Source organism: Miscanthus floridulus, chromosome 11 (genome assembly GCF_019320115.1).
Source record: "Miscanthus floridulus cultivar M001 chromosome 11, ASM1932011v1, whole genome shotgun sequence".
NCBI classification, from domain to species: domain Eukaryota; kingdom Viridiplantae; phylum Streptophyta; class Magnoliopsida; order Poales; family Poaceae; genus Miscanthus; species Miscanthus floridulus.
Genome location: NC_089590.1, coordinates 97,187,257 through 97,213,470, shown reverse-complemented (window position 1 = coordinate 97,213,470; position 26,214 = coordinate 97,187,257). Strand labels below are relative to the sequence as shown.

At 48.5% G+C, this 26,214-nt stretch overlaps 3 protein-coding genes and 1 pseudogene across 3 annotated transcripts; 3 read left to right on the top strand and 1 right to left on the bottom strand.

Annotated features, from left to right (window-relative positions):
• Nucleotides 1–151: 151 nt before the first annotated feature.
• Nucleotides 152–2,343, top strand: LOC136494107 (pentatricopeptide repeat-containing protein At2g13600-like). The gene has a single exon (XM_066490253.1). It carries the CDS (start codon nt 301–303, stop codon nt 2,128–2,130), a length of 1,830 nt encoding a protein of 609 aa, XP_066346350.1. The 5' UTR covers nt 152–300; the 3' UTR covers nt 2,131–2,343.
• A 114-nt stretch (nt 2,344–2,457) lies between these two features.
• On the bottom strand, nt 2,458–4,239 carry LOC136494108 (thioredoxin X, chloroplastic-like). Its single transcript, XM_066490254.1, has 2 exons — nt 3,827–4,239; nt 2,458–2,886 (listed from the first exon to the last, which is right to left on the bottom strand). The coding sequence occupies exons 1-2, from the start codon at nt 4,148–4,150 to the stop codon at nt 2,683–2,685; spliced, it is 528 nt and encodes a 175-aa protein (XP_066346351.1). The 5' UTR covers nt 4,151–4,239; the 3' UTR covers nt 2,458–2,682.
• Nucleotides 4,240–4,959: 720 nt separating this feature from the next.
• Nucleotides 4,960–9,910, top strand: LOC136494106 (plastid division protein CDP1, chloroplastic-like; annotated as a pseudogene).
• A 447-nt stretch (nt 9,911–10,357) lies between these two features.
• On the top strand, nt 10,358–12,386 carry LOC136494537 (pentatricopeptide repeat-containing protein At1g64580-like). The gene has a single exon (XM_066490685.1). The coding sequence runs from the start codon at nt 10,535–10,537 to the stop codon at nt 12,170–12,172; it is 1,638 nt and encodes a 545-aa protein (XP_066346782.1). The 5' UTR covers nt 10,358–10,534; the 3' UTR covers nt 12,173–12,386.
• Nucleotides 12,387–26,214: the final 13,828 nt, after the last annotated feature.

The following is a 26,214-nucleotide window of genomic DNA, read 5'->3' as shown; positions in this document are numbered from 1 at the left end:
CACTTCGGAATAGAGGAAAACTTAGGGCCTGCTTGGAAATTGGAACGCGGGAAATATTTCCTGGTCCCGCGTTTTTCATGTGAAATAGAACCTATTCCTGCAAAATTCATACGTTCTAAACAGACCTCCCTTTTCCTCTCCTGTTATTAGAATGAATTGATTTATATAAAATTTCTGTACAATTTCTACTTTCAAAGTGGCCTCACCGAGGGTATTAAATTTTTTATTCTAAATCCCACTTATTTGGGACACGAAATACCTAAGCCCGGCTGGGCCAGGCTTGTGCCCGGTTGGGAGCCGATGGTGCGGCCGCAAATGCCGGCATGCCGCTCCGCCCGCGCCCACCAGCTGCCGTGCGGCGTCCTCCCCTTGCCGCCTCCGTGGAACCCCGCGGCCTGCGCCTTCCCTGCCGCAACCTCCTCCCACCAGCAGCAGCAACAGCCCCTCCTTTCCTACCCATATGCGGCGCTCCTCCAGCACAGCGCCGCCACCGCCGACCCGCGCCTCGCCGCGGCCGTCCACGCGGCGCTGCTCAAGCCGGGCCTCCTCGCGTCCCATGTCTTCCTCCACAACCACCTCCTCATCGCCTACTTCAAATGCCGCCTCCACCGCCGGGGCCTCCACGTGCTCGACGAAATGCCCCGCCGCAACGCCGTCTCGTGGTCCGCCGCCATCGCGGGGCTCACGCAGGGGGGCCGGCCCCGCGACGCGCTTGCGCTGTTCCGCCGGATGCGCCTCACCGGGTGCCCGCCCAACGAGTTCGCGCTGGCGAGCGCGCTCAACGCGAGCTCGCTGGCACCCGCGGGCACCGGGTGTGCGCGGCAGCTCTACGCGCTCTCGGTGCGGCTTGGCTTCGACTCCAGCGTCTTCCTGACGAACGCGTTTCTCGCTGTGATGGCCCGTCACGGGCAGCTCGAGGACGCGGCGCGGCTGTTCGACGGCGCTTCCGTCCGAGACACCGTCTCGTGGAACACGCTGCTCGCGGGGTTCGCGCGCCATTGGAGCGTGCAGGGTTGGATCCTGTGGCGGAGGATGTCCAGGGACGCCGTTGGCGCCGACGGGTTCTCGTTCAGCACAGTCCTTTCCGGACTGGCGGCCAGTGCAAGCTTGGCAAGCGGTCTGCAAGTTCACGCCCAGCTCGTCAAGAGTGGCTTTGGTGATGATGTCTATGTGGGGAACTCCTTGGTGGAGATGTATATGAAGAGCAAATGCCTAGCAGATGGCACCATGGCGTTCGCTGAGATCCGCTGCAAAGATGTTGTGTCGTGGACAGGGATGGCCGCTGGCTGCCTACACTGCGGTGAGCCTGCCAAGGCGATTGGCTTTCTCAGTCAGATGATGCTGGACGGAGTCATGCCCAACAACTACACGTTTGCAACGTTGGCTAATGTCTGCGCAAGCCTCACCGACCTTAACGAAGGAAGGAAAGTTCACGGGTATGTGATCAAGCTGGGAGACGACTCTGACATAGGCGTCAACAATGCGCTCATCGACATGTATGCGAAATGCGGGTCAGTGGCCTGTGCTCACAAGGTGTTCCAGTCGATGCAGCAGCGGCCTGTTATCTCCTGGACGGCGATGATCATGGGTTTCGCGCACAATGGGCGAGCTTGGGAAGCTGTGGAGGTGTTCGATGACATGCTGCTGAGGGGTGTAGCTCCCAACCGCGTCACTTTGATCTGCGTTCTCTATGCTTGCAGCCAAGGTGGGTTCGTGGACGAAGGTTGGATTTACTTCAATGCCATGGAGGACAAGTTTGGCATTCAGCCCGGCGAGGACCACTACGCTTGCATGGTCGATCTCCTTGGCAAAGCAGGCCATATCGAGGAGGCTGAAGAGCTGATATCAAGGATGCCATTCCAGCCTGGCGTTCAGGTCTGGCAGGCCTTGCTTGGTGCCTGTCAACGTCACGGCAGCGAGGCTGTTGGCAGGAGGGCTGCAGAGCATGTGCTTGCGCTCGAGAACGATGACCCGTCGACATACATGTTGCTGTGCAACACGCTCGCCGGCCAGCACGATTGGGACGGCGCAAGAAGGGTGAGAGGGCTCATGGGAGCAGAAATCCTGAAGCTGCCCGGGTCTTCATGGTTTCAGTCCATGTCTAACAGAAACCGAGCTTGTATCAGGTGAACTTTGGTCTGATGGAATGGAAGCTAGTTCTGTACTATTTTGGCTGAATGCATCAAGCTATGGAAAGAAGCTAGTTCTGTATTTCAGTTCATATGATTGCGTTTGATACTTTGCTAGTTCTGTATTTCAGTTCATATGATGCGTTTGATATTTTGGCTAACCTCAGAGGCGGAGGGATACTTCAGAGTTATCCTAAACGCTAAACGGTAAACAGAACAGTGGATATTTGACCAAGAATACAACATGGGTATATCAAAACTTACACTGCAGATTGACCATCTGTATCAGTCATCTAATTTTGGAAACAACCATTATGTGCCACAAAGATATCGAAAACGAACTTGCTTGTATTAAAATTAGTGTTGGCATATCTCATCACAACCCTTCATGTATACTGTACCAAATATACGCAAATGACAATCATACAGTCAAACATGATCCTGCAGCATAGTTAATTACAAACTAAACATGACGCTCATGCAAGGAAAAACTCTTCAACATTCCCAATGCGTAGGGTAGGCATCCTCAGTGCTCAAGCTGCAGGTAATGATCTTAAGCGACTGTTGTAGTCAAGAGAGGTTCCAGGTATTGCTTGAACTTATCTTTTGTCATTGCCCCTTCATATCGGCTACCTGGCACCTCTTGGCCATTCTTGAAGAGAATCAAAGTCGGGAGACCAAAAACCTTGTACTCTTCAATCAGCTGTGGATTGGCATCATGATCAATCTTGACAATTTTTAATCGCCCAGCATATTCCTGTGTCACAAGATTAGACTTTATCAAAGCTGATAAATTTGATTAGACGCAAGCAATAGTGTTTCCTTAAACGCATATGCTTAAAGCATCACATTCTGCTAAGAGGTGCCAATGATATTAGTTAACCAATGGCTTCTACACAAGACTATTAAAATGCAATGCAATTCTTAAATTTAGGAAAGGACCAAATAGTTCCAGTGTTCCTAATAATAATAGCTTCCACACCTGATGAACGTTGTGCTGTGTGCGCCCTTTATAAAGGGTTTTGGTCACTGAATTTCATGAAAACAAAAACTGGACTCTGGACTTGTATACTGATGTCAAGTCAAATCACAAACATGGGAGTATGGATGATTGCTGTACTTTGATTTTTCTTAGTTGTCTCAAGCCCCACTTAAAAGGCTGTTCATTACCTTATCTGATACTTTGGCTTCTATTAGCATCGTCAATGTTACCAAATTACTCTACATCGCTCTCTATTAATCAGTCATTATCCAGAATAGGACATAGCACCAGCACAAACGAATAAAAACATGACCTACGGTGTGTTTGGCAACTACATGGAAGGGAAGGGGCAATGCCAATTAGTGGTGGGAGTTGAGGGAGGGAGTTAAGGTGGAAATTTGCTTTTAGCCCCAATCTATTGTTTGTTGGGTGTGGGGGTTAGAGGAGGGAATTCATCCTCTGTTTGGTGTGGGGGTTTGAGAGGAAAATTATATGACAAGTCATTAGGAGCACAATTCCCATCCAATTACCACCCCACCCCAGGGAATTGATTAGTGGGAGTTGGCCCTCTAAACACACATTCCGCTTCCCACCTAAAATCCCATTCCCACAAAACAAACGAAAGATTTAACTCCTACTACCTCCAAACTCCTATTCCCTTCTTTCAATTACCTCCAACCAAACGTGCCGCGAGAGGCAGCAGGGTAACCTATACCTCGGAGGCCCAATCGACGACGGGCGCGATGAGGCGGCACGGCCCGCACCAGTCGGCGACGAAGTCCACGAGCACGGGCAGCTCCGACTCCAGCACCTCCGCGGGGAACTCTCCCTGCCCAATGAACCTGGCCGCCGCGCCGCACCGTACGCGCGCGCGAGGGCGAGCAAGCCGACCTGGCGCCGCGCGGCATCCGGCGGGCCCGGGCTGAGCGCACGAGAGGCGGAGCGCGGCGGGGAGGCGGGCCCCGCGGGGGCCCGAGGAGACCAGCGTGCGGAGAGAGGGTGCGAGGGTGGGCGCCGTGGTGCTCGGCGCGGACGCCATGAGCGGAGCGGAGTGGAGGCAGCGCGTGGGGGAGGAGAGGAATCTTCTGGAAGATGCCAATGGACAGTGCGCCACCAGTTATGTTCCGCGGGCGAGATTTGTTGACGAGGGGGCGTTTTTTTTATTTTTTTTCCAGCAACTTGTCTTCTGAGGAGCGGAATTCAGCCCGGCCCAGGAAATGAAATTGCCGGGGAAACGGATCGCGAGCGGCCCGTTCGGCCTGTTCGTTTGGAAGTAACGCTCTTTCCGAAATTCTGGCTTTGGGAGCGAGGTGGACCTTTCGTCCAAGGAAGATTCTTTTTCGTACGAGAATTTTATGGGAAAATAATCACAAAATCTAAGTGATTCTCGACAAAGAGAAAAGGACATTTTTGGTATGCATCCTACTAACTTGTTTCTTTCTGTGGATCAAGGAAAGTTCAGTACTTGCTATGTTAGAGCTGTTCTAAATTTACTGGGCCATGAAGTATGAACCAGACACTGCCTTCCAAAATGCCCGTATCAAACATATGTAGTTCAAAACTATATATAAAACATTTTTTTTAAAATGAAATTGCTGAGCTAGGTAGGCTAAGAAAGCCAATGTGTGTGAGAGAGAAAAAAATAAAGAAAAAGAAATACTGGCCGCATGTCACTGTCAGCACCTGAACTCTCTCGTCCAACACGAACTACCATGCCACGTGTACAAAGCGCGCAAGGACCAAGTCCACGGAGAGAGCAGGATCCATCGGCCCCCAACCGCCCTCCCTCCCTCCGGCATCCGGCTTCGCCTTCACGACGCCTCCTCCTCCCTCCCTCCCCCTCTTCACTGGCGCTTTCTCCCTTCCGCCCCCTGCTTTATTCCCACCCCCGCAAAACCCCCCGACGCCCCCGCAAAGCTCCCTCCGCACATGGAGGCCTCCGGCTAGGGTTGGTTCTCTAGAGCCCGGCCATGGTGATGCCGACGGTGGCCTCCGCGGCCGCGGCAGCGCTTCACCCGGCGGTCTCGACGCGGCGTGCGGGGGTCGGGAACGGCAATGCGTCCTTGGCGGCGGGTGGACGACTTGCCGGCGGTGGGCGAGGGCCGGCCCTGCGTGCTAGGGTGGCCGAGGTCGCGCCGGTGGCGGCCGAGGGCGGCAGGCAGGAGGCTCATCCCGCTGCACCAATGGTGGAGATCCCCGTCACGTGCTATCAGGTGAATGGTTCGAGTCAACTGCAATTTCGAAATGACGCTCACCTTCTGTTGCTCTGATCGCCGCCTGATCTGATTCGGTTCGTTTTTCCGCGGCCCCCTGTCAATTAATTGTCTAGGCGGTTGCAGATTGAATCAGCATTTTCCTATAACAAGTCGAATTCATTGTACGCATCTGTAATTTTATGCGCTTCCCTCATTTTTGAGTAAAAAATATGTGTGAACGCGTTCTGAAATTTCGTCTGATCAGTTCACAATTGACTGGACCGTTTGTCCTTTTTAACTTGTTGGTTGACATGTTTAAGTTTAACAATGACTGTGTAGATGCTAGGCGTTACAGAGAAGGCTGAGAAAGATGAGATCGTGAAGGCTGCAATGGAGTTGAAAATTGCTGGGATAGAAGATGGTTACACAGCTGAGGTGTCCACTTTCAGACAGGTTCTTGATTGCTTTCTGCAACTATATCTATTTATGTTTGTTTTGTTTTGTGAGGGGATGCAATAACGCTGATGTTTATCATTTGCGTGCTGCCTTTTGTCAGGCTCTGCTAGTAGATGTCAGAGATAAACTTCTGTTCGAACAAGATTACGCAGGAAACATAAAGGAGAAGGTTCCACCTAGGTCCTCTCTTCATATACCTTGTTGGTGGTTGCCTGCTGCTCTGTGCGTCTTGCAGGAGGTAATGCATAACACGGTGGAACCAGTCACGCCACTGTCAAGCAAATGCTGGTTTTGTTTGGTTGAGACTTTTCACTTTAATTGGCTATATGTTCAGTGAGTTCGTAGTTACAGCGACCACCAAAGTGATATATATTTTGTGGAGTACCGTCTGTGTTTGTTCTTTATTTTACATCTGTCTTTTTTTTCTTGGTAACATACAATTCACATGTTAGGTCTTGGATTTAAGACGCCAAATTATGTAATATAACTTAATAACTTAATAGGAATAGAGCAGAATCTGTAACTTAATGTCCATAGGCTCTGAAATAGTCGCGAAAGGGCATACCCAGGTATCTTTAGGATCATTTTGTGCTGTGTTTATAATAATAACTTATGTCAGGACATCAGGCAAGGCAGTGTAAAATGCCGAAATTGTCGCTATTGAAAATTTTCCATGCTGAAATGCACTGTGAGCTTTGAAAACCCAAGCACGAAGGATGTCTTAGCATCCCAATTATCAAAGTTAAACATGCATATTTGGCTTACCATTATGTACTGCAAAGTCTGCAATACTGGTCTATTTGCTCTTCATCCATGTATGATGTTGCAGTATTGTTTCAGGTTGGAGAAGAGAAGCTTGTTTTGGAAATTGGTCAGGCGGCTCTACGACGCCCTGATTCTAAACCTTATGTTCACGATGTGCTTCTTGCAATGGCATTAGCAGAAGTAAGAATAGCATAAGAATCCTTTTCCATATTTTCTTTAAGAGCTGCTCGATGAAATGTTTGGGAACCCCTCTCACATTTAGATGGTTTCATTCATTTCGTTGTAGTGCTCTATAGCAAAAGCCAGCTTTGAAAAGAGTAAAGTGTTCCTTGGATTTGAGGCTCTGGCACGCGCTCAATATCTTTTGAGGAGAAAACCATCTTTGGAGAAGATGCCCCTTCTTGAACAGGTATGATGTTATTACTTCTACATGAACAAGTTCTTCTAAATAGTAAATACAAAATCATGCCATAACTTATTTCATTGGTGATCCAGATTGAAGAATCACTTGAAGAGCTTGCACCTGCTTGCACTTTGGAGCTTCTAAGCTTGCCTCAGACACCTGAAAATTCTGAACGCAGGCAAGGTGCTATTGCAGCTCTCTGTGAACTGCTTAGACAGGGCCTTGATGTTGAATCATCTTGTAGAGTCCATGACTGGCCTTGTTTCTTGGGTCAAGCAATGGACAAACTATTAGCCACTGAAATTGTGGATCTTCTTTCTTGGGACACTTTGGCTACAACTCGTAAAAATAAAAGATCATTGGAGTCCCAGAGCCAGCGGGTTGTAGTTGACTTCAACTGCTTCTACATGGCGATGCTTGCTCACCTTGCATTTGGATTTACAACCCGCCAGACTGAGTTGGTACCCTCTTTTTATCACCCACTTGGCAGCCTGTAGAAGTTGCTGTTCTTTTTCTTTTTTTTTGCGTTGTTTTAAATTTGTTTTACCTCTGTGCAGATCAAGAAAGCTAAAACCATCTGTGAATGTTTAGTTGCATCTGAGAGCACAGACCTAAAATTTGAGGAATCTTTTTGCTCATATCTTCTTGGAGAGGTTATAAACTTATTATCTCAACTTGAATGATTTATTAGTTTTAGTTCCTTGCATTACTAGGACTAATGATTATCTCTCAGGAAACTGGCACCACAGTGTTTGAAAAGCTTCAGCAGCTTCAAAGTACTGGAAGCTTCAGCAGCTATAAAAGAAGGACAGCAGTGACAAGGTTACTGTCAACCAATCACTGGTATGTTGCATCTGTTCAATTATAGCAAATAAGCTACTCCCTCCGGTTTCCTAAAAGATGTCGTTTTGGACAGCGACACGGTCTCCAAAAAACAACTTTGACCACTACTTTTTGCTATAAAATATTTATTAAATATAGTCCATATATACTTTTATGAAACTACATTTCGAGATCAATCTACTTACATCACTTTCATATTTTCAAACTCAACCCAAAAGAATTTATTTGTAGTTAAAGTTTAAAATGTTTGACTTAAGACAACCTCAAAACGACATCATTTAGGAAACCGGAGGGAGTATATTCTACATTACTGGCTCATATATCTCATGGCAGACAGCTCTTTTTTTTTTTACCAGGAACTGTGGCTGAAGGATGTGGCCCTTTCTCGTTTCGCAGATACGAAAGATTGTCCTCCATCTTTGGTTTGTACAATGCTACTTTTAGTAATCACATCCCCCACAACATCTTCTGTGAGGTAATTTAGTTCTCTTATTCTCTTATGGCAGGCCAACTTTTTTGGAGCTCCTAAGCGCGTCCTTAACACATCCAAGCAGAAACTGGGATCCCCAAGATCAGTCCTTTTGATCTCTCAGCCGTCTTCTAGTGTCTCAGCATGCAACAGAACTTCAGCAGAGCAGACCCCAAGATTGAGTCCAAACAGCCATCTGGGGGAGGCTGTTAAGCAACTTGCACCTGCCAACTTGGAGCTCCAATCATCAATGGATAGGCAAGTAAATGGTTCAGGGACAGCATCTGTTCCCCTGAAGCGAAATCGTGGATCCCATCTCAGAACATTGGAATTATGGGGACTAAGTGGAGACGTTATACGAAAGCTTGCCTATAGTGCACTCCTAGGCTTTGTTGTATTTAGCACATTAAGATTGATCAAGTTTCAGTTTCGGCATGTGAGATACACGAACCCAAGTAGAGAGTCTGCACCCGTGTTGTCCTTGAATGAAGCGTCTGCATCAGAAGGTTCTTTTATCACCAGTGGTGTCAGGAAGCATTTTGAAAATTTGTCAAAATTGCTTTGGCTGAGTGATAGGCTTAATTCAAATAGCGGAGAAAGTGATAAGCACCCAGCAGCTAATGATATCACTGCTGCAGTTTGTAAGCAAAAGATGGATATTCAAGAAGCAGAAGCACTTGTAAAACAGTGGCAATACATAAAATCTGAAGCTCTTGGCCCTGACTATCAAACTGACATGTTACCAGAGATTCTTGATGGTTCAATGTTCTCTAAGGTGTGTTTATGTGTCGGTTATCTATTTGCATGTGCTATTGCTTTACCTTTATTTATTTTATGCGTAATCAAATGCAATCTTTTGGAACAGTGGCAAGACTTAGCGTTGTTAGCAAAGGACCAGTCCTGCTATTGGAGATTTGTGCTGCTGAATCTTAATGTTGTTCGAGCTGAGATAATCTTGGATGAATTCGGTGCTGGTGAAGCAGCAGAAATTGATGCTGTGCTTGAGGCGGCGGCTGAGCTTGTTGATGGTTCCCAGCCCAAGAAACCCAGTTATTACAGGTATTTTCAGTAGATATCTTTGCTGTTGATTATTCTTTCATGTTCTGCTCTACGACGTAAACATGGTAATTGTATCTGTATGGTTATAATCGCAGCACATACGAAGTTCAGTACGTATTGAGGAGGCAGAATGATGGATCTTGGAAAATCTCCGAGGCTGCTGTCCGGGACCTGACGTGATTTCTGCCAACTGGGCAAACGGACTACGGAACCTTCAGCGGATAGGTCACAGGCAGTGCTGATCTTGTGAAGTTCCAACATGGCGATCTTAACCCATTAGAAATATGTAGTGGTACTATTAGGTTACCTGCAAATCAATTTGAGTTCGTTGCAATAGTTAGCCGAGTGGGATGCTCGATTGCTCGAGGTCTTACCTGCTTTCATGGCGAGCTCGGGAGACTTCTCGCTTCAGGATTTGACACAATAGTTGCTTGCAGTACAGATGCTAACCACTGCTGATACCACATCCTTCCTTTCCCGATATGGTCTGAATTATGTTTTTTAGTTTTACCCACGTGTAATTGATTTTTTTTTTATAAAGACGTGTAATTGAATTCGTGACCTCCATTGTTCAAAGAACAATGCAATTCGCTGAATTGATGTTTTGTGTTTCACAGTACCTGTCTGTTACTGCTTTGTGTGACTGCAACCTAGCTCAATAAAGGCCAGGTTCGCTTGAGCTATGAGACGTACTATTTTAGCGAACGAACCGTATTTTTCTCTCATAACGAATCAACGAATAGTATTTTCAGCAATGACTTTTCAGCAAAACGAACAGGTCAAAGGCAACATTCGCAGTTTTACTCATAGTATTTTTATTGGATCTACAATGTTGCTATTAACAATGATGCTATTAACCTCGTTGAGTAGGTAGCCGTGATTCGGAATTTTGGCGCAAGCAACCTGTTCATTTGTTGGGTTTCAGCCAGGACTTATCAGTTAGGGTACAATATTTTTCTCGCACAATAAACCAGCACCAGCCGGACTTATCATCTCTTAGACCAAACCAAAACAGTCTGTAGGTCTCGTGATCTGCCGATGATTTTGAACACCAAGCGTGCTTTGTTATGAGTCTGTCTGACGAGCGACGACAGTTGATGCCCAGATCTCACCGTCTTCCAGCCCACCTCGTAGGCCGCTGCCGTGTGCCGCCTGGGCCTCGCGTCGTGGTCCCTCGTTACGCCTACGCATCCGCGCCGCAAATTCGTTTCTTCTCTGCCTCCGCCATCCTCTATGCCCGCCGGCACATGGCCGGCCGCAGCCGCAGCTACCTCCGCCCCGGTGTCAGCCGTGGTGCGCGCGGCCATGCGCAAGCTCGGCGGTCTCCTCCCCCGCGCGCACCGCCCGCACTGCACCACGGCGGCCCCAGACGCCGCCGCCGTCACGCCGACGTCGTCGCACACCCTCCACGACTACAACCGCCTCCTGGCAGCGCTCGCGCGGGACGGTGACGGCGACGCGGCGCTCCGCGTGCTCCGCCGCATGCGCCTCTCGTCGCCCGCGTGCGCGCCCACCGCCGCCTCCTACACCTCCGCCATGTCGGCGCTTGCCAAGGCCGGTCGCCCCGCCGACGCCGCGTCCCTCTTCGACGACATGCTCGCCAACGGCGGCGTCCCCGACCGCGCCGCCTTCTCCCTCCTCCTGCACGTCTACTCCTCCCACCTCCACCTTCCCGCCGCCGCGCACTCCGTGCTCCTCTGGATGACCGGACTCGGCCTCCCGCCGACCCCCATCGACTACACCGATCTCATCTTCTCCTTCTGCCGCGCTGGTCGCCTCGACAACGCCCTGCAGCTGCTCGACGAAATGCGCGCTCTCAATTACCCGCTGACACCACATACATTCGCCCCGATCCTCAAGGCAGTCTGCGATAATGCCGACATCCAGGAAGCTGACGCGCTCATAAGCTCCATGCGCTCCTCTGGTTGCCTCCCTGATGTCGTCATCTACAATATATACATCCAGGGGTTGTGTAAGATCGGGAATTTTGACGCTGTCGAGAGGGTTATTTATGAGAGTGCCCGGAATGGGTGGGAACCAGATGCAGTCACATACAGCACCTACATTGTTGGGCTTTGCCGCTCTGGATACATTGAGGAAGCATTTCGGCAGCTGGAAACTATGGTAGCAAAGGGACTACAGCTGACAGTAGTTGGTTTGAACATACTGTTGGACCACGTTGCCCAGAATCTTGATATGTGGGTAGGCAAGGAGGTCCTGGAGCGGTGCCAAGAGCTGGGCTTTGTGGTCGATGTTGTGACATACAACACAGTCATGGATCATTTCTGCAAGAAAGGGAAGTGGCTGCGTGTCCTAAAGTTGTTCACGGATCTGCTCAAGAAACCAATAACACTCAATGTGCAGACATACAACATTTTGATTTCATGCCTATGCCGAGCTGGCAAGTTTGAGTTTGCCAAGTATGTGTTCAGCAGCAAGGGGTTCGTGGCAGACACTGTGACTTGTAACATTCTGATCCATGAGTTCTATGAGGCCGGAAAGGAAGGTGAGCTTGTTTTTTTGTTTGCTGATGTGAATGCTGGGAAGATTGCCCCAGATACCATCACATACAATACACTGGTTGATTGTCTCTTTAGGTCTGGGAGGAGGTCGCAGGCTGTCAATTTTGTTAGGCATATCGATGGTGGCTACCCTACGGAGCCCGTTGCCCATTTGACATATTGGTTGGTTAGGAGTGGAAATATACGTGAGGCATTGAGGCTGTTTGATGATATCCAAATAAAAGGACTGGTTTTAGATTGTAGGATTTTTGGTAATGTGATCAAGGCATTCTGCAGGAAGGGTCCAACAGAATGCACAGATATGTCACAATTGTGCTTTGTATTGGATAGGATGCTTGGAATTGGGTAATCATTCTGTGGCATGGGTCTGTAACTTTGAAATGTTGGAGCTCTGCTGATTCTTTTTCGCTACCTTGCATGGTATAGGTCTCATTATTTAACTTGTATGGTTGTACCACCAGCTAATAGCTGTTGAAGGTTAGATGTGCCTTTGATTTCTTCATGTAACTCTTTGTCGTACATACACTTGTAAAATACAATCTGTGATCTGAGAATTAATCATATTCGGCTCTGGAGTTATGTACTTACATGTAATGTTCTATCCTTCGGTTTTGGAACTATTCTGCTCATAACCTGTGTCTTCAGTTAGTTCATTCAACAAAAATAGTGTCTGTGCCAAAGGATGACCTGCGTTTATACCCTATGCTGGACTCATGGTCACTTAAGTTGCGGCTTGCGGGTGACAGATTATTAGCACTTTCCCTTCTATCTAGTCGAAAGACTTATTGCAGCAAAACATGAAATAACCAAGAGTCTTGTTGACTATTTTTAGTGCTGATGGTATATTGCTGTATTAAGAGTTCTGGAAGCAGATACAACGCTTAATGCTTTGCTTCTCCTAGATTGAAGAATCAAGGTAGAGCACCTGTTGTTCATTATGTTCACTTAATATTCTTTTCTTTTTAATAAGGCCACGTATACTAAAATTAACAACAGAGTAAATGAAAGAGATCCAGATGATCAGACGAAGCGTCTGAAGAACTGGACGGCTGGAGTTGTGATGTCTCTTAGAGCATGTAAAATTTGAGCACTAGCATAGGTTCTAGCTTGAGGCGCCACACTACCGTACTGAGAGACCTAGTGTGTGCATTTAAGGTTGCATTTGGTGGCACTAGAAAATCTTTGTGATTTGAGGATTTCTTGTTACTCTTGGTGATTGCCATCACCTAGACGGCTTGGTGGATTGTGGTCTCCGTTGTGAAGTCCGCGTGATGATTGTGTGTGGCTCTGGAGAAGGCTTGTGAGGGGTGTTGTGCTCGCCCCGCGGGAGACACAAAGAGCAACTCTAGTTGAGCGAGACGTGAAGAGCGTTAAGTGGTCCGGCCGGGTCGAGTGCTAGAGCTCGTGGTGAGCACTCCACGTGGGAGAGTGTGACAGGTGGGTCACCACTAGCAAGAAGACCGGCGGCAACCTTAAGCTTGTCTCAACGGGGAGTAGGTGGTTGGTAAGTCACCAACCCTCGGGATAAAAATCATGGTGTCAACATTGTTCATCCCATTGGTTTGCTTACTCCCAACACAAGCTTGTATTTACTCTTTCATATATTGTGCTTGTGTTGTTGCTTTTGTGTAGCTAGCTAGCTTGTGTAGCATTGTTGTAGCTCTCTTGAGTAACTAGTTGGCTTCTGTAGCTTGCTAGTTACATTGCTTAGTTTGTGTAGCTAAGTAATTGTTGAGCTCTCTAATTTGGCTTGTGTAGCTTTGCTATTGAGTAGTGCTAGTGAGCTGGCTTTGTGCGCTTTGCATACTATAGCATGTGTAGGAGCTCCCCCGTTGTTTGTGTACTAGTTGCATAGGTTTGTGTAACCTTGCTAACTAGAATTGTTTAGGCGAGCCCTACCTAGCCCGGCACCTTAGTTGATCATATTAGGATTTTTATAAGGTGCTTGTAAATTTAGATAGAGGGGTGTAGTCTTGGCTAGACCAATAATTTTAATTCGTATTTGTTTCGGTTAGCCGGCGTGTTTAATTTTAGAAAGGACTATTCACCTCCTCTAATCCGTCATCTCGACCTATCAATTGGCATCGAAGCTAGGTCTCTTATTGTGGTCTTCACCGACCCGAGAGGATGACGACTTATGTGTTAGATGTTGATTGTCTACATATTTTTTATGGCACACACTTTGCACGATGGAAAAAGTGGATGATTAGCAATTTTAAGTTTATTAGCCCTCAAATGTGGTGGATTGTAGATGTAGGCTTTTCTCATGCGTTGGATGAAAATAAAGCAACTCAAGCGCAAAAAATGCCTACATCTTGATTGCCAAGCTACTAATATTTTTTATAGATCTTTGAGTGACAAGGTATTTGGGGCAATCATGTACATGAAGACCGTTCATGATATTTGGTTGTATCTTAATTTGATATATGGGAGGATCGATGATGATGATGTGCACAAGGAGGAGGTTGTGCGTGAGGATGTTGAGCATATCCACAACACCATGACTGTGGAAGATTGCTCCACCTCATGGTCAAGTGATGATGATCGATCTACCATAAGTTTACTGGATCAGGTTGATGTTGATGGCTCAAGTGATGCAAATGATGATTCTATTTCAAGCACACTTGATGATATTGATGATGGTTCATGCTCGGATGATATTGCTACTACAAGCCCATCCACTACATCACATTGCTTCATGTCACTAGGTGACACAAAGGTACAAAATGCTAATGTGTTGATCATGTTAATTCATATAATGAGCTTGTAGATAAACCTGCTAGCATGACCATGTCTTCAGAAAATAAGAAAGCTAAAACATTGAAATTAGAAAATAAAAACTCATTTCTAAAGAATGCATGTGAACAACAAAAGCATCTACTTTATGTCATTAATTGTTCACATGAAGAGCTAAAATTGAATCATGAGAAGCTTAGTGTTGCTCATAATAATTTGGTACAAGACCATGCTTTTCTCACTAATAACAATCTTTCTAATGAAGAAATTAAAACTAGTGAGAGCTCATCACATGGATTAGATGATCAATTGCAAAATGTTACTAACCCTTGTAATCTAGAGAAGAAGCATGTATCCACCTCTTGTGATGATTTATTAGTTATGCTATGTTCTTCATACATAGATGATTACTCTACTTCTATATCTTGTGAGACTAACCTTTTTGTCAGGGTCAGATAACCAGGGTATCCGACGACATGGCCTGCGGAATGATTCGAACGACCTAGCTGACCACGGCCCAACAGCCACGGCCCGCCTCGACCACTCGACCTCGACCGCACGGCATGCGGCCTGCCTCGATCCTCCTCCTCTTCCGGCCGCACCGCGCACGCCGCCCCGGTCACCTCAGCCCTTGACCACTTGGGAAGGACTGAGAACAGCTGGCGCATTAATTGCACCTACCCTGACAGGACGCGCATGCGCTCCACATGCTTTGCCAGGACAAAGGAGGATGACCACCTCTCGAACCGTGGGGTCCTAGGGCAGAGCGCCAGCTCCCTGACCGTCCCTACATGAACATGACCACTCCTCGGCTTAGACTCATCAGGCGTAGCTTAGCACCGTCCACACTCAGCCCGACTTGACAGGCGGGCATACAAAACCACCTACTACGGGTATGGGACACACAACCCATAGCCTGACTCTTCAGGACCGGCCAAGACGAGGAGGCCTCGACCCGACCTCTTAAGGTCAGGCGCAAAGCCATCATAGCCATAAGGATTGACAAGACTACCTAGAACAGACATCATACCCCCACATTGACGCCACGACGTGCCCTTGAACAACAGACACGAGGATAGAAGCCATGACACACACCATACGTCCATGACTATGTAGGACAATAGGTGAACAACCACGACCAGCACAGTGCGGCTATGTCACGCCATGTCTTGGTGTGAGGAGCAAAAACCCATGACCATACTCAGATGTGCTACAGAAAGTAGGGACAAGACCCAGAGGGCCCACCAACAAGCTCAAGAACTACCCCCTTCCCTTAGGATACTGACCACTCGGGTCGGGGCACTCCTCTCTATTGCACTTCCTCTCTCATTGTAACTCGGCCCTTAGGACTATATAAGGGAAGCCGGGCCTCCATTCTCAAAAAGGCCGAACGCTTCTCGTTCGACTCCCCCTGCTCCAACTCCTCTGGCTTACGAGCCCCCTGTTGTAAGCCCTCTAGGCACTTGAACCGAACTAGTATAGTTCCCCATGTCTCGAGTGCCACCATTGACTTCCTTGAGCAGCGTGGTCTATAAATTTACTGAGCGGTTCACAAAACGCTGACAATTGGCACGCCAGGTAGGGGTTAGTCGTGCACTCACGTTGGTTATCAGGAAGTCGATGGGACTTTGCACTTATGTTGGACTCGCTCTCGGTGTGGCCCCCGGTGGCCGCATCCGCTTCGGGAGCCTTGAGTTCATCGATTTTCAGTGGGGATGGGCCAACACCCATCTCCAACCTCTGCCCTAGCCAGGCTCTCCACTTTGGGGACCTAGACTTTGTGGCTAAGCACTCGGGTTAGCTACACCTCCATGAGGGGCCCGTGCCCCCATCATAGACTTTGTTGTAGGATTCTGCTCCTCTTAGTAGCAGTCCCGCAGCCATCGATTTAGATGCGCTAGCACACCAAATCAAAACTAACCTTGGGTCTGACCCCGAGCCAGACCAGAGCCAACACGCTTTCTATACATTGGCCAAAGTCTTTTCCTAGTTTTCGGGGGGGGGTGAGCCTATGCCCTCAGAAGCCAAATTCTAGGACTCCTATGTGAAGCTGCCGTACTGTCTGAGGAACGCTACCGAGCTCTTTGAGCAGGAACTAGCATAGTGTGCACGCGCCCTACCGGTCCTTATCCCTTCTGAGCTCATGGGAATGATGGACCGTATCCCTGAGTCTTTCTACGACCTCCTTCCATTGACCTCGAGCGAGATGGACTCTAGGTCTAGCTCTATGGAGAACAACTATCCTTCACGAGAATGCAACATGTTGCACATCTCGAGAAGTGGGGCAATGGCTAAGGAGGAAGATGACGGTGACGTAGCCCCAATCCAGCGAACCCCAAAGGAACAAGCTACATATGACTAGGAGAGGTTGGAGCGGGCTAGAGTTCATGAGGCCGATCCCTTGGAAGGACACCAAGGCAAGGAATGTCCAAGCGCGCATCACCTCTATGCAACTGGCGCATGGGCTAGAGCCACCATGTTTTTGGACAGATCCAACAAGGCAAAGGGGAAACACTAGTTTTCCCCTGAGCTAGCTAGAATGTCACCTCATGGCGATGATCATACACATGACACCCGAGCAGTGGATCATGAGGGCAAGCGCATTCACAAAGATCTCCACGACCTGCTTGAGACCACAGACATGCAACAAGCTCAAAGCTCAATGGACCAATGATGGTCTAAAGCCAGTGGCATGCCTAGCTCTTGTGCACGTGGCACCCCCAATGAGCACTGCGCAGGCACTGGAGCTCGGCCCGCCAAGAAGAGGGAAGGCAGCGTGCACGAGCTATCCCCAGCACACAGCCGATTCATCGACAACCGCAATGCTCATGCTGGTCTCGACACACGACGTCATGAGCTAGGCGCGGGGGCTTGCCATCCGCAACGTGGCCTAGCAAGCGACCCTTATGGCATTGAGCATCGACGGTACAATCAATACGCTCAATGAAGTCCAAGCCCGGACCCTTGTGGACCACGAGCATTCGCTAGAAGAATTCAATAAGCACGGTTCCACGCACCACCCAACGTCATCAAATACTTTGAGGATACCAACCCTAGCATATGGCTTGAAGACTTCTGCCTTGCATGTCATGCAGGCAGAGTGGATGACAACACCTTCATCATCCATCACCTACCCCTTTATCTTTCAGAAATCGCACGAGCCTAGATCGAGCATCTCCCAACGGAGTGTATACACTCGTGGGCTGACGTCAAGCACATCTTTATGGGCAACTTCTAGGGCACCTATGTGCATCCTAGCAATTCCTAGGACCTCAAGGGCTGCAAATAGAAGCCCAGAGAAACTCTTTGAAAGTATGTCCACTGCTTCTCCAAGCAATGCAATGAGCTCCCTGATATCTTCGATGCGGCGGTAATCGAAGCATTCCTCTCTGTATCAACCCCAAAAATCCAAACACCAAAAATACCAACTACAAATTTTTTTTCTAAACAAACCCATGCATGGTGAGTGTACATGATAGGAAACCCCCTATAGATGCACAAGTAGATCCCAAGTTAGCATGCTTGAGCGTATGCATATCATCCACTCGTGAGTTGCATCTTCTTGATTTTATGAGTTGATAATAAAATCAATTAAACTTTATTAAATAAACTTGGTGTATGTGTGTTGCTAACCCTTGGCTTGGACCCCAATACCCTAGTTGACCCCTAGTGGACCCTACAAGGATGTATACATACTTGGCAACACATGTATACATGCATAGGAGCTCAAGGTGTAGAATAGAACATAGAAAAGGTTTTAGAAGTGAATGGAAGAAAGGAAATTAGCCTAGCCAGCCAGCCTGCTGGCCTGCTTGTACCCCGGCCTGCTGCTTCACCCACGCTTGTGGCCCAAACCACCCTACCGGTCCAGCAGAGCCGTGACCTAACCGCCCACGCCCACGCCCCCATACTCGATGGTGCCCTAGCAGAATATGCCACCGCCGCACCCCTCCTCTCACCGCATGGCTGACAAGCAGTCTCCATGGGACCCACTTGTCATCTCCCTCGATGTTTCCCTCCTTTGCTTTTCTAGGCGAAGCGGAGTGCCTCACCCGTGTGAATCTGAGGCAAGGCCTCACATCTCTGTTGCCCGCCCTTGAGCGGTTGGCCGCACGTGAATGGATGCATGCCACGTTCGCAATCTGTGGCATCCCGAACCTACCCTGGTTCGCAATCGCACCGTGGTGATGTCTATCACCATGGCCCTGCACCATGATGCCACCCCGTCCTAGCCTTGAATGCCCACCGTGCAAATGGGTAGCGCTAGTGCCCACACAAGCTCCCCGCGTACCCCAAAACCCTAGCCAAGTGCTCCAATCACCCTACACATGCCCCCTCCTACTCCCTCCACCATCCACTACCATCACCATAGCTACGCTTGACTATATAAGCCACGCCCTAGAGCCCTAGCCTCTCCACACCACCATGCCACCACTTGGTGGCCTCACCCATTCCACGCCATGCGAGAGGAGGCAAGAAGGAAGGAGAAAGAAGGGAGTGAGGAGAGCCGAGCCTGCCGGAGTTGCCCGTGGTCACCAGAGACGAGGACGATGCCCTGATCATCTCCCTCACCATTGCGGTTCAACATGGCATAGCTTTGACTCATCATTGCTTTGACTCGCCATCGCACCGCCATCCTTGCCTCACCACCACCACCGGTGAGCACCCCGATGCCCCCTTGCCCACTGCCATCGAGCGTGCACTATGGCTGCCTCCATGTCCTTCGCACCAGAGAGGGCTAAGGTCAAGCCTTTGGCTGCTGTGTTACGTCACATGCACTCACACACGAGCACGAGTCAAGGCATGACCTTTCTAAGCCTTTGGTGCTTAGAAGCGCCAGCGCCACTGCACCGTACCCGCACCCGCTGGCCATGGCTAGAGCCAACCATGGCATGGCCCTGTTCCATCAAGCCTGAGTCGGTAGAGGTTCCAAGATCCCCACAGTGAGGTTCGCCTTGCCATGGGACGTGCAAAGCTCCTGCCTTTTAGCCGTAGCGAGCCTTGGAGCCACCGTTGATGTTCACCTCATCAGCATGGTCGCACGCTGAGCGTCATCATGCTATGGGTGTTCCTACCGATCCTGGCCACCTCACATAGCAGGGAAGGGCTGGTGATGATCACCATCACTCTGTAAGCCTAGCCGCCTAGCTGGATGGCCTAAAGGACAGCCGTAGCCCCTAGCCACCATCACCATGACCTCACTAGAGCTCTGCCGCGCGCGTTGCCATCGAGCGGACGCCGCCATGACAATTGTTCACTGACACCGACTTCCTTAGTACCCCGGCTACCTCAATTGAGTGAAAGCCACCCCTTTTGAGACCCTAGGTGGTTGTTTCATCGGACCATCGTGGCCTTCAACTTCACCGCTGTCTCGACTGGCATTGAGGAGCCACAAGCCGCTGCACTTGCTCTAATTGACCTCACCGAAGATCCCAAGCCACCCGAAGGAATCACAGTGGCCTAGCCGAGCACGCTTCATGGGCTCGCCGTGTCACTACCGCACCGCCGAGCACCATTGGCAGCCCTTACCTGATAGCCATGTAGCCACCTTTAGTACCCTGCCGTGCCTGTGCTAGCGTCTTGGAGCCCTAGGAGGCTGTAGCTCACCGCCGACTAGTCGTCATGCACCGTCGAGTGACCTCATCACTAGGTGTACATGAGCAGGGGAGGCCAAGCACCCCGTGGTGCCTCTTCCTGCACCTAGGCACCGAGAGCCAAGAGAAGGAGAGAGGAGTGGACGCGGTCCATCATGGACCATAACTATGGTCCATGAACCCATGCCCTGCTGGTTCATCTAAGCCGCACCTGTGGACCTAAGCCCAGTAGGAACCCTAGAGAGCCACGTGGCAGTGCGTATGCTTAACACGTGTTAGGCTGACTAAAGGTCCTAATGGCTAAGGGGGGGTGAATAGCCTATTAAAAATTTCTACAATAATACTTAACAAACTGGTTAGACAAATATGAGGCGAAGCGTGTATTGCGCTAGCCTACTAAAAATGCAAGCCACCTATCACAAGTCTAGTTTCTATAGTCTCTATCTACACAATGGCTATGTCACTACACTAAGTTAGTATGCTCTCAAAGGCTAACTAAAGAGCCACACTAACGAAACTAACAAGCTCTCACAACTAACTACACTAAAGAGCCTGATAACTAGTTTGCGGTAATATAAAGATAGAGAGCAAGATAGTTATACCATCGAGTTGAGGTATGAACCAATCAATCACAGGAGTGAAAACCATTGAATACCAATCACCTTAGAATCAAATGTTGACACAATGATTTTTACCGAGGTTCACTTGCTTAACGGCAAGCTAGTCCTCGTTGTGGCGATTCACTCACTTGGAGGTTCACACGCTAATTAGCATCACACACCAAACCCTCAATAGGGTGCCACACAATCAACAAAAGATGAGGATCACACAAGCCACGAGCAATTTACTAGAGTACCTTTTGGCTCTCAGTCAGGAAAGGTCAAGAACCCCTCACAATCACCATGATCGGTGCCAGGAAACAATCACCAATCTCCTCTCGATGATCCTCGCTGCTCCAAGCCATCTAGGTGGCAGCAACCACCAAGAGTAACAAGCGGACCCCGTAGCAAAACACCAACACCAAGTGCCTCTAGATGCAAACACTCAAGCAATGCACTTGGATTCACTCCTAATCTCACAAAGATGATGAATCAATGATGGAGATGAGTGGGAGGGCTTTGGCTAAGTTCATAAGGTTGCTATCTCAATCTAAATGGCCAAGAGAGTGAGCTTGAGCTAGCCATGGGGCTTAAATAGAAGCCCCCACAAAATAGAGCTTGTTGGCTCCTCAGTCCACTGAAAAATGAGGTGACCGGACGTGCCGGTCAGATCGACCAGACTCACCCTACCAGCGTCCGGTCAATGGATGACTGCCACGCTATCCCTCGCTTCAAATGCTGAGCGCCCGATCTCAATGGTTAAGTTGTGACCAGACACACTTTTGCTGAGTCCGGTCATTTACAGAGAGGTTCCATTCACGACCAGACATGTCAGTTAGATCACGATCAGACATAGGACCCTAGCATTCGATCACTTCTAGTAAGCATCCAGTCATGACCAGACACATCCGGTCATGCCCGACCAGACTCGCCCAGCGTCTGATCACTCTCCCTCTTCTCTGTGCGTCGCCACATCAGCATGATCGGACGTTGAACAATGTTCAGCCAGAGTCCAATCACCTACGTCCGGTCTCAGACTGAGAGTACCACCTTCTTATATAATTGACTAGATGCTGCTTCCCAAAGTCCGGTCACCATGTGACCAGCGTCCGATGCACTCTATGAAACCCTATCTTTTCTGTACAGGGCATCGGTGGCACCGTTGGACTATCCATCGGTGAAGTTTCGAACCCTTGCTCCTAAGTGCTAAACACAATGTGTATCACCTTTGTGCATGTGTGTTAGCATATTTTCACAAATATTTTCAAGGGTGTTAGCACTCCACTAGATCCTAAATGCATATGCAATGAGTTATAGCATCTAGTGGCACTTTGATAACCTGTATTTCAATACGAGTTTCACCCCTCTTAATAGTATGGCTATTGAACCTAAATGTGATCACACTCGCTAAGTGTCTTGATCACCGAAACAAAATGGCTCCTACCACTTATACCTTTGCCTTGAGCCTTTTGTTTTTCTCTTTCTTCTTTTCAAGTCCAAGCACTTGATCATCACCATGGCATCACCATCATCATATAATGATCTTCATTTGCTTCGCCACTTGGAATGTGCTACCTATCTCATGATCACTTTGATAAACTTGGTTAGCACTTAGGGTTTTATCAATTTACCAAAACCAAACTAGAGCTTTCACCGACCTGGCCCAGACTGGCCTAAAAGCCCTGGCCCACCAGGCCCGGTCAAGGCCCTATCAACATTGACCGTTGACTGACACTGGGACCCACCTATCAGTCTCAGCCACTGCAGCCAGCCAACCAAAGTGCGCCACATGTCAAGATGTGGTTAATTTAGGCCTTTTTCTTATCTAGAAAATATTTAAAATTAGAAAATTCATACGACTTCAGAAAAATACTGAAACCAGTGTCTAAATTTTTCTAAAATTAAGCTCTACATCCTAGGCTTATGTTTCAGTGCGTTTGGATCTTTTGTTTTTCCTTTGCTTCTTGTGATTATCTATAGGAGTCGCTTATCATGGCTATATGTCTCGATTGACAGACCCAGAGGAGCCGCAGACTGAGGAGGACGACCCCTGACTACACAAAGGAGCTTGGAGATGACCTGACCACAGGTGCCACAGTCCCACCCAACCTCATAGAATTCTTTTAGACATACATTACTATAGCTCCTAGCACTTTATTTTATGCAATTAAACTATGATAGGTTGCATGGTAGTTGTTGCTTGAAGCCATTACCTTGTCGTAACCTTTACCCCTGCACACCCAATGTTCGGCTAGTCACTCGCTTACTACTTATTACTTACTTCTACTATATATTATATCTGTGATGTGATGCTTGGTAGAGGATTGTTTGTGAGTGGCTATGGCACCTGGTGCTGATAATATGGTAATAACTTGTGAAGAGATCTTGGCGTGTGTTTTGGGTGTGTGGTGGTGGGGGTTGAGTCGACCAGACAGGATTCTACAATGAGTCCTTGGACGAGTCTTGTTGGGGGGGGTGTGACCTAGGCATTCTCCATGAAAGGTACCTATGGTAGGTACATGTGAGATGAGGAGGTCCCAGGGAGGGGTGTCTTTGTGGGACAAATCCATGGGAGGGGGGTGCTATTGAAGCACGGGGTGTTGGTATCCCCACTGAGAAGATGCCTTGTCTAGTCCTCCTAAGGACTGGTATGTCGAGAGAACCGGATCATAGGACCCTACGTACACACCACTTGTTCCTGTATGGGTGGGGGCGGATGACCAACCAACTAGGGCGTTGCCACTACTACTAGGTTGTTAGTGGATAGTGTAGGGAGGTATAGGCATGAGAACCATACCCTCCTAAGATAGCGTAGTGACCTTTGGGGGACTGGTACTATGTCTCACAGTCTTAGCGTGCTGATGGACTCCGGGTGGCCTAGGGCAAAGTGGATGGGTGGCATCATACCAGTTGGGAGGCAACCGAAATCAGCCTAGGTGAGGCACCGCCGATAATGGCGATCTTGTGGTTCTAGGTGTCGGATATGGACTTTCCTATGACCTACACTTCACTCCATTAGAGAGATGAGTCCTTTCTTCTCCCCCTAGGTTGTTGTTGGTTTCTGGCTTTGGCCGTTGAGGCAAGGCACGAGAGGGAGTCGTCCTTGCCGCCTAGAGAGTGAGAGTATGGTGAGATGTGTGTGATGGGATGTGAGAATGTGTGAATGAGATGTGTTAAAACTTGATGAATTATTATTGACTATACTTGCATAGGAAACCACAACCATAAGTAGGTTTTTTGCTCTACCCTTGCATTCCACTTACCACAAAGCAAACACAATGCATAGGGTGAGAGCCAGTGGCCAGTACAAATCATACTAATAATTGCTACTTCTAGGGAGATGACTGGGAGGATTAGAGGTCTTGTCCTACACTCGAGTTTGGTTGAGAAGATGATGTCTGCTGCCTGCTACCGTTCAACCTGATGATGTGTGCTCTGAGTGATTCCACCAAGTGGCTGATGTAATAATGAGTAACCTTTCTATATGTACTCTGTAAGATAGGTATTTGATGTATGACTTGTGGTATCGACTGTTATCTGATAATGTGATGGAATGATCATCTAGGACTATCACATTATGGTTTCGAATCTATGGATTTCCCTTTGTGGAAATCAAGATCATTTCAATTGGTATTAGAGCTATACTTGACCATAGGACAAGACCCTTAGGATTGGCTGATAGAAATAGGAGTGAAAACCCTATCTCTTCGGTTATATGTACCGGCCTTGCATTTTTATATGCATGGTTTACCCCTTTTACTAACCCGCTGACCCCATTTTGGACCACATGTGCAGATGGCGCCTACTGTTGAGCTCAAGATCGACGAAGAGAGCTACGAAGGCTTTGCCTAGATGCTTCGCATGGTGCTTAAAGAGCTTGGTGTTCGCACTGAGCTCATTGAGTACGTCTATTGAGGCGAGCAGGGACCCAACAGACTCTAGGGACATGTCATCATCAACATCAGGGTTCCCATGAGTGAGACCATGTTGGAGCTATAGGCCTTCACTGAGCTAGAGTTGGAGACATCCATCGACACCTGTGTTCAGTAAGTTTCACATTCGACCCTTCGTAGCGTGATGCATGATGCCCACGAGCACCTCAAGAGAGGCCCATACCGCCTACTTCCCTGAGCCTTGGACCTTACCCAGAGTACCCAGAGGTAGCTGGCTACTGCTAACTAGGCCGCCTTCATCGAGGAGGATCCCTATCTCCACACATCTAGTCTGTACATCCTCTGCTAGGACCGCTACATTATGGAGGTGGAGGCACTAAACCTGCCACTACCAGGACATGTTGTTCTAGGCAGATGAGGATTTCCTAGTGGAGGAGAAGGAGAAGACCATGCTACGAGAGACCCTCTGCTCAGAACTGCTAGGACCACAAGGTACCATGAGTGCGTTCAGTGAGGACTGTGAGGAGAAGCTAAAGGCGGAGATCAAGGACCTCAAGGACAAGGTTAGAGACTTCAGGCTTCCGCAATGACTACTTTAACAACAAGGTGTTTGAGCTTGAGGATGCCCTTGAGCGCAAGAGGATCTCCCTAAGGAAGCACCTCAACAAGGAGAAGAGGTTCGGTTTCCACAAGATGATGATGGTGAACCGTTGCAACATGATGGAGAAGGACTTGGCCTAGATGAGTAGCAATGTTGCCTACAACCAATGTCACCTCATGAAGTAGATGAAGTACACCGAGTTCCTGAAGGACAAGGCAGATAGGATTCTTGAGGCTTGGGTGAAGTCCGACTGCTAGGCGTGTGAAGGAGTACAAGGAGATGTAGGAGTCCCTTCCACCTTGAGTCACGCAAGGAGTCTTTTCGCATTGAGCTGACCCGCCTCAACCTGTCCACGTGCTTGTTGGAGGGACTACCCTGAGGCAGAGCAGACATAAGAGTTGGCAGAGGCCTTGGAGTATGTTGCTAGGATGCACCGCTCTGATGCCGAGCTACGTGAAATGGATCATAGTACCACCCCACCACCTAGTCAAGGTTAGCTCCCCAAAGATGACCTAATAATGTAGGAGTAGTTAAGATGATGATGAGCCCTATGTGGCTATGAGGCATGACTCATGTTCTGAAGTAGAGTAGAATGTCCCACTTTTGGAGCCTACCTACGTGTAGAGCTTGCTACGTGAGCTAATATCGATCTTTACGCAACCGATTCCTTGATAACACAATCCTAGAAGCTTTGAGTTCCCTGCGCTCTCCTTCCAAAATTTTGGTGTAAACACATGCCCCCCAATTTTGGGATAAAAATGATTTTATTCCAAAATTTCATTCATCTGCTCACCGCATTTCAACCACCTATTCTGAAACAAACACGTGACTCCTGACTTTTTGGGCCGAACTATATATAACATCCCAACATTATCATCTTCAATCCACCCAGCCGATTTACTTCCCCTTCTTCTTCGAACAAGCCCTATCAACCAAAGCCGCCACCACCATAGCTCCAACCCTAGCAG

What these genes read in the sequence shown, in the direction of transcription:
- LOC136494107 (XM_066490253.1), top strand. Translation starts at nt 301, where the DNA reads ATGGTGCGGCCGCAAATGCCGGCATGCCGCTCCGCCCGCGCCCACCAG.
- LOC136494108 (XM_066490254.1), bottom strand. Translation starts at nt 4,150, where the DNA reads ATGGCGTCCGCGCCGAGCACCACGGCGCCCACCCTCGCACCCTCTCTC. An exon ending in TCGTCGATTGGGCCTCCGAG is followed by an intron (nt 2,887 to 3,826) that starts GTATAGGTTACC and finishes CTTGTGACACAG; the next exon opens with GAATATGCTGGGCGATTAAA.
- LOC136494537 (XM_066490685.1), top strand. Translation starts at nt 10,535, where the DNA reads ATGCCCGCCGGCACATGGCCGGCCGCAGCCGCAGCTACCTCCGCCCCG.